This window comes from Lactuca sativa, chromosome 4 (assembly GCF_002870075.4).
Source record: "Lactuca sativa cultivar Salinas chromosome 4, Lsat_Salinas_v11, whole genome shotgun sequence".
Lineage (NCBI taxonomy): Eukaryota > Viridiplantae > Streptophyta > Magnoliopsida > Asterales > Asteraceae > Lactuca > Lactuca sativa.
In genome coordinates, this window is record NC_056626.2 from 306,014,918 (window position 1) to 306,023,171 (window position 8,254).

General features: G+C 30.9%; 1 protein-coding gene across 1 annotated transcript; it reads left to right on the forward strand.

Moving 5' to 3' along the window:
• Positions 1-6,749: 6,749 nt before the first annotated feature.
• LOC111901530 (uncharacterized) lies at positions 6,750-7,655 on the forward strand. Its single transcript, XM_023897399.2, has one exon. It carries the CDS (start codon positions 6,750-6,752, stop codon positions 7,653-7,655), a length of 906 nt encoding a protein of 301 aa, XP_023753167.1.
• The last annotated feature ends 599 nt before the right edge of the window (positions 7,656-8,254 follow it).

The window sequence follows — 8,254 nt, forward strand, 5'->3', positions numbered from 1 at the left end:
TAAATACTTAGGCCTATTCGTAACATTCAACTTATCTTATTACTTTTGTATTATTCTTGTTATGACACTGTTCTAGTTTGTAGGTATGTACCTATACTTTATTAAAAAAACATCATTATATTTTAAAAGTATTCTTGTACGAAATGGTTTAGTCAGAGAGTTTTAGTCCCATTGTATTTATAGTTGTATATCTTACAAGGTTTGATATACTTAGTTCACTATAAACAATCCTCCATCAAGTCCTCATCAATATCCTCATCATCATCTTGACCCTCCTTCGGGTCCTCCTCAATGGCTGGTGCGTCAGCCTCAAGCTGCTCCTTTGGCTCCTCCTCGATCCATCCACCATTCCTATTATCAGGAAAGTAAGGATCTCCTGGTATGTGAAATCTGGCCATGTCAACAATGCAAAGATAAGATATAAGAGGCACATAAGGAGTCTAGGTGTAAGGTTCTATAATATCATAAAATAGTCTTGTAGTATTTTAAACTTTATGTTTGGTTCTAGAGTTTCTTTGAATGGGATATTAGTAATTTTTAGACTTGTTCACTACAACTATTCCCAAGCACTTGTTAGTCATATCTCAGACAAATATAGTTGATTAAGCTCTATCTATCCTAGATCTGATTACATAAATACTTAGGCCTATTCGTAACATTCAACTTATCTTATTACTTTTGTATTATTCTTGTTATGACATTGTTCTAGTTTTTAGGTATGTACCTATACTTTATTAAAAAAACATCATTATATTTTAAAAGTATTCTTGTACGAAATGGTTTAGTCAGAGAGTTTTAGTCTCATTGTATTTATAATTGTATATCTTACATGGTTTGATATACTTAGTTCACTATAAACAATGCTCTGATATCAATCTGTCACACCCCCAAACCAGAATGGCGGAAACGTCTAGGGGTGGAAAACTTTATGAACAATATCACAACATAATGTATAATAGTGATCAAAGCAAACACAACCATCATACATATAATTGAAACTGTTACATTGTTTTCAAGTGTTGTATGTTTCAAAACCAATTACATAAGAGTTTTGTATTTGAAAAAAGTGTAACTCTTTCCTTGTAAAATGATAGTTTTTGTTCTAGAAAATCCAATATTTCCATAAAAATGAGTTGTAGTCTTAAAAACCCTAAGACCAAAAATATATAAGTATCTATATACTTCAAATAGTATTACATAGTTTAATTCTTATATAAAACAATTTGAATGCATGTTACCCCGTAAACTACATCTATCGTCAATTTCTCTTGTGAGTTGTTACAACCATGCTAAAACCAAAGTTAGCCTGTTGTGACGTTCTTCAGACGTCGGAATGTTAGACATTTGTCACCCTAGACCTGCTGGTCTAGCTGTAGCCAGCAGTTTAGGTGCGGGATTCTCAGTCTCGTATAGATCTATACACAAGTATCACGCTCTCTTACCAAGATTCTGGTTATATTCTAGTACTTTAGTTTGTACACTCGTAGGTACGATGAGGACTTTGTCTCACATAATTGTTTCAACAAGTTTACGTTTTGGTGTAATAAAAACCCTTGTATATGTAAATATCACTTTTCATAGTATTAATATAATTATATACTTTAATATAATTATTCGTCTTGTCTCAAAATGTTATAATAGTGTTCATGACCCACAAACTACACCTATTATAGTTTATTATAAATATTTCATTGTACCTATATATACACACATATATAAGTTAACATGTTTAGATGTTCATAAGTATCATATACTATACATCTAGCACAAGCATATGAACTATTAGTATGATAAGGTTAGTTTTCTAGTTTCTGACTTTTTACGTCATCAAATAGTAAATATTGAATTATAAACTTTGTGAAATTTATTTTTTTTTACCTTTTTGTGAAGTTTAATTAAAGCTAACCTTATATGTTTAAAACAACATATTTTATGTCAAATCACACAAAAACGATATCATAACCTAGTTATGACCATTTTTGTTAGAAAACCCTAATTTTTACATAAAATGATAGATTTTTAGGTTTTCTTTTTGTAAAACCAAAACCTTGGTATTTATAACTAGTTTCATACATATGTCTAAAACTACATATTTTGATTTATATCCCACAAAAATGGTGTAATAACTTGGTTATAACCATATTTGCTAGAAAAGTCATATTATGTTCATAAAAACCCTAGTTTTTATAGTTTTGTTTTTATGACTTTTTCTTAAGAACATATAGCATGTTCTTACTCATTTTTCATAGATTTGTATTTTAAACAACATACCACACATAAATGTTCATAATACTAGGTAATAACTGTTGGGTATAAGTGTTGCGTCATTGTGATTATTTATTTAGTCCATTTTGTAATCGGGCTAGGCCTGTCCACCTATGATTTATTATTAGGTTTATAGTATTTAAGGTGCATGCATGCACCGTGTTTTGTATCTTTTCAAATAGTCTTGTAACGCTGCACACCTCTACATTAGCAATTCTTCATCGAGTTCTTCTAAGGTTGTGGCTTATAATCATTCAGCACATTTTGATCTATTTGTCGTGTTCATATTCTTTACTTGTCTGATTCTATTCGATCTATCTAGAATTCAATCCTAACAATAACATTATTTCATGTAGATAACATTTTTACACAACATGAAAGTAAACATGTATAACAACTTGTACAATTATACAAGTTTACTTGTATTCTCCCCTCTAAAACATGGATAAAGATGAAAATGAGGGGTGTGAACTCACCTTGAGTGTGTTTCTTGGTGGATAAAGAGGTGGAGATGAAAGATTTCAAGTTAAGGACACTTGAAGATTTAAAGATCCTATGGATATTAACACATATTAATGTGTGTAATTGTAACAAAACTAGTATATATATATATATATATATATATATATATATATATATATATATATATATATATATAATCACTAGATTAGTAAGAAAAAACTTACCAAGAAATCAAGAACCAACTTATGTAAATTAATCTTGAGAGGGAGAACTTGTTCTTGAGGAGGAGATGAACAAAATAAAGAAGATGTGATGAGGGGGGTGGGGGTTCGGCTGAAATAAGAAGGAGAGGGAGGGAGGGTAAGGGGGGTAGGTATGGGGGGTAGGGGTGATGTAGGGAATGGTTTCTTGAACTTTATATTGAAGAATGGCTATTTCAATTAAATAATAAATATTTTATAAAATATGTAATAATCATATAAGAAAAAAAATGATTTCTTATTTTTTAACTCGGATGGGGGGGCGGGGGGGTAGGGGGTGAAGTAGGAAATTGTGTTTTTGTTCCCTAACTTATTTTTTAACTTGGATGGTCCCTACTGTTTATTTTTGTTGTGCGTTTGCTCCCTGTCTTACCTAAAAAGACTATTAGCCCTTATTAATTTATTTTTAATTAATTTTCTTATTATGTATCTACTTTTATATATTTTAAAAAATTAAAGAGCTCACAAATTTATATCTCCTCATCTTTAGTGCTCAAGATCTTTTGATTTAATAGTTGACCCAACCACTTGTTGTTTGAAAATATCCTCCACTTCAACTGGTATTTTTTTCATGAAAAGCAGACATGAGATAACAAGTCCAGTGTTTCACTAAGATTTCGAATAGTGGTCCCGAATTCAAGTCGATTCAATAGTTGACCCAACCCCTTGTTGTTTGTATCTCCTCACCCACTAAGGATGAAGAGACAATGTATATTATAGGGTAATCCGATCTGCAAGGACCATGATTAGGAATTGTTTGATCGTCTTTCTCTTAGGAATGGGCAAAATAGAATCAACTTGAATTTGGGACCACTATTCGAAATTTTAGTGAAACACTAGATTTATTATCTCATGTCTGCTTTTCATGAAAAAAATACCAATTGAAATGGAGGGTTTTTTCAAACAAGGGGTTGGGTCAACTATTAAATCAAATGATTTTGAGCATCAAAGATGAGGAGATATAAATATGTGAGGTCTATTAATTTTTTAAAATATATAAAAAAAATAAATACATAAATAAGAAAATTAATTAAAAAATAAATTAGTAAGGGCACGATAGTCTTTTTAAGGAACACAGAGACCAAACACGCAACAAAAATAAACAGTAGGGACCATCCGGGTTAAAAAAATAAGTTAGGGACCAAAAACATAAATTCCCCCAAACCATAGGGACCATTCATGTAATTTATTCTTACTTTTCATCTTATTCATATTTGGGTAACTATTTTTTTTTGTATACACATCTAGGTAACGAACTTGTTAAAAGTGTTTATATCTAGGATAGAACATGCTACAAACGGTCATAATGATCATATGTAAACACTTCCAACAAGTTTGTTATCTATATGTGTAAAAATAAAATAGTTACCCATATATGAACTTACTGAAAAGTTAATTACTTTCCCAAGTCATTATCCCTCTAATTATGGCATTGTATTTTTATAATATAATGTTTTAATAAGAAAATTTTAAAATAAAATTTTGAAAATAAAGTTATAATGAAATTGTGTTTTTACGGTACAATAGTTTTATAAAAATTTAAAAAAAAATAAAAAAATAAAAAATAAAAAAAAAAATAAAAAAACTATGAACAAAATAATCTTATTATATATTATGCTTAAAAAATGGGCTAACTCTTAACTTTTTTCTGGATATGTATTAGATGACTAAGTGTGACACTCATGTATTACATGAGTTTATTTAAAAATAATTAAATATAAAATTTTAACAATTTGAGAAATTTGTATTTATAAGAAAAATGATAAATGAAGCTTTAATACATTGAATACATTACATATATAAGCATTTCTAATAATTACGTTACATGTATATTATCTTACACATTAAATATGAAATTTTAATTTAATAAAATGAAAATACAATAAAATGACAAGTAGAAAATAGAAAATTCAAAAATTCTATTAAATGACACGTATCCAAATAAAAGAGGAGATCAAATGTGACAAAAAAAAATTGATTTATTATAAAGGATATGTCATTTTCTTGTATGATGATGAAAGAAACGTGGCGTTATGTCTCATTGGTGAAAACGTGGCACACTTCGTTTCATAAAGATGTACAGCCAGATATATACTTTAATTGTCCGGATTCATTAATATTCAAAGCTAATTCTTGTCCATAATAATTAATAATTGAGCTCCTGAGGAAAAGCCAGCCCATGCTTTCCCTTATTAATAAAGGATAATTGACGCAATTGGTCGATGTTTATTTCATTTTTTTTCAAATATTATCACCCATCTTTAATACTTACTCTTAGAGCCCCCTCCATTTTTACATTGTTAGAATTATGGTGAAAACAAGCAAGAGTGATCCTTAAACATCCATTCAAAGATCTTGAAGGATGGATAAGGCGAAGCTAAGTGAAAGAACTACAATAACAATCTACTTGAACTTGATTTTTAGCGGTAAAGATTCATTTCTTTTGGTTGGTAAATTGTTTCGTTAAATATATTTAAGTTAAGTGGATTGACTTGTTGACCAAAATCAATCTTGATAAATATTAAACAAGTAAGGAAGGTATAGAATGCACAACTGTTTAAGTTTATTCAACATTCAAAGTAGATTGTCATTTAGGGGGCAACCCCTAAACGAACAAGTTCTGGGAACAACGACCCTATCAGTCGGGTCCAAGGGATGGCAGCCCCTGGCAGGGTCCAAGGGATAGAATCCTTGCTGGGTTATGTTGCTATATCAAAATTTCATGAGAAATCCTGTTTTTTGGAAAATTGTCTCATTTTGACCGTTATCCTAAAATCAGTTTTTTATAATAGTTTTGTTGGTTTTGTGACAGTTTGAAACTCTCATGTGATAGTTTTTTTTTATTAAAAAAAAAAAAAAAAAAAAAAAAAAAAAAAAACCGAGATACAAGTTTTGGACCTTCAGACTTCTAACTTTCTCGTTCTTTGTTCTTGTTCTTCAAACTTATCAGTCTTATCCAACTCACGATTGCAATATACCATTGAAATACTTCGATTTGAAAGTGATAATCACAACTCTCATAATTCCAAGTGTTTTTACTTCCAAATTTCTAACACTCCTTTCTTTATAATACGACACATAAAGTATGATGCTAAGCGAGAAAGATTTTAAAGAGCTAGAAGGTGAAGACATAAGGGGGGAGCTGAAAAGAACATGAGTGGCTATTAATCTATGATGCAAAGAAAACTGAACTTTTTGTACCTAGTTCCAAATGAGTGCTTGGATAACAAGTATTTCATGGAAAAACATAGTGTAGTTCACATATTTATTTATCAAAACAAAGAGTAATTAGAATTATTTTTGAAAATAAGATGGTTTTTTAGCTAATTGACAAACATGATCATTAAAAAGTTGATAACTTTCCTTTTAGCAGTATTTTCACTATTCTGCCTTCTTGTTTGGCTTTGGGTACTCTCTAACTACTAAATGTTAACATAACCTTTATATACCCATACAAATTAAGAAAATATTGATTTAAATGTAAAGCGTGCAGCTGCTAATTTGTGGGGGATTGTTTTTGCAGAAAAAAGAAGTATGATGGGAAATTATGTAATTTTGTTCCCTACTTACGCTTTTTAGTTTTTATATTGCAATCATGCAAGCCAATATATTATATATGATCTTCGATGGACTTTTAGAACTCTCCGATTTTGGAAGCCAATTATTCCAGAGTTACTCGCAAGCATATATAGCAGACCTTAGACCTTCCTCCCACCATATCCTTATACCAATCAAAAACATTTTAATTTCCCTTCTTCACTCATGGCGATTTCATACAAACAAAACACTGCTTGTGGAGTTCGTTCCATAAGATTCCCTACAACATCCTATCCAATCACTCATCGGATCGAGAATGAGCTTACCCACATCAAGACATGGGTATTATCATCATGGTCTTGTAAGCCCACTACAGAAACGGTTTCTGAGAGTTTATGTAAGTTGTCACCATTGTATGGACTCCTTCAAGAGCTTATCAGTTCTTTATCTTCTATCCAAAATGAAAACTGGGTTGATGAGCTAATGGATGCACTTGTCGGTTTCTTGGATGTTTGTGGCATCATGAGAGATATCGTGTTAGAATATAAAGGTCATGTTGTTGTCCTTCAGTGCGCTTTAAGGAGGAGAAAGGGAGTTTCAACCCTAGAAAACAGCATTGTACAATATAATAGTTTTAGGAAGAGAATTACAAAAGATGTCAAGCGTTTGATAGCAAGTTTCAAGCAATCAATGGCCAGAAAGTTAGACCATCAACATGATCACGATCATGAGGTGGTGATCAAAACGGTAAAGGAAGTTACGAATGTGACTGTTACCATTTTCGAGTCACTCTTGAAGCTTTTTTTAATGGAAGAGTCAAAAACGCCAACGGAAAATAAATGGTCAATAGTGGTATCAAAATTATTCCAAAAATCCAGAGTGACATGTGAAGAACATCACCATCTACAACAAGAACAACGTTCGAGAATAACTTATGATTTCGAAGGTTTAGACGTTGTATGTCCCACTCGATCCATTAAAGATGGATTGTGGTCTTGGTCAAATGGTAAATGTCAATTGGAGACGATGGAAGCTCAACTAGGAAGAATTGAAGACAGTTTGGAGAGTATATATATGACATTAATCAGAACAAGAGGATCTCTTTTGAACACTGTTTCCTACATGAACTAAAAACTTGTACTTAGTTATGTATAAAAATACAAGTACAAATAGAAACCGACAATTCCATTTATTGTTTTTAATACCTGGCTTAATTTTGATGGGTTTTCTGACATAGTCGAACACGTGTGGGAAGATATATGTCGGTGTTGGTTCTAATTCGAAGTGGATTGTTTCAAATGAATGTTTAAAGGTATTAAAAGTAGGATGATTGAATGATATCATTGTACTCGTGATCTTTAGGAGTAAGCTAGGAATGATAATTAGGCTCGAGAAAGTAGATGAAAAAATTGATTAAGGGACGGCAACCAAATTTGAAGCTGGATTATCTTTTAAAAAATGTTCGATATAGAAAAGAAAGTAATAAAGGATCAACGTCAAAAATAAAATGAAAACCAAATGGGATATTGATGCGATAAAAATCGAAGCTTTTCATGTAGTTTGAAAGAGAACATAGATGTACGTCACCAGCGAATTTAAAACCAAATACTACATGGTTGCTTACTGAAATATCACTGAAACATATAGAAACTAAAATTTACTAATAGCGGGTTGGCTCAAAATATCAATGGTTTTAGAATTATATCCGGTGAGGTCTTACAGTTTAATAT

What these genes read in the sequence shown, in the direction of transcription:
- LOC111901530 (XM_023897399.2), top strand. Translation starts at nt 6,750, where the DNA reads ATGGCGATTTCATACAAACAAAACACTGCTTGTGGAGTTCGTTCCATA.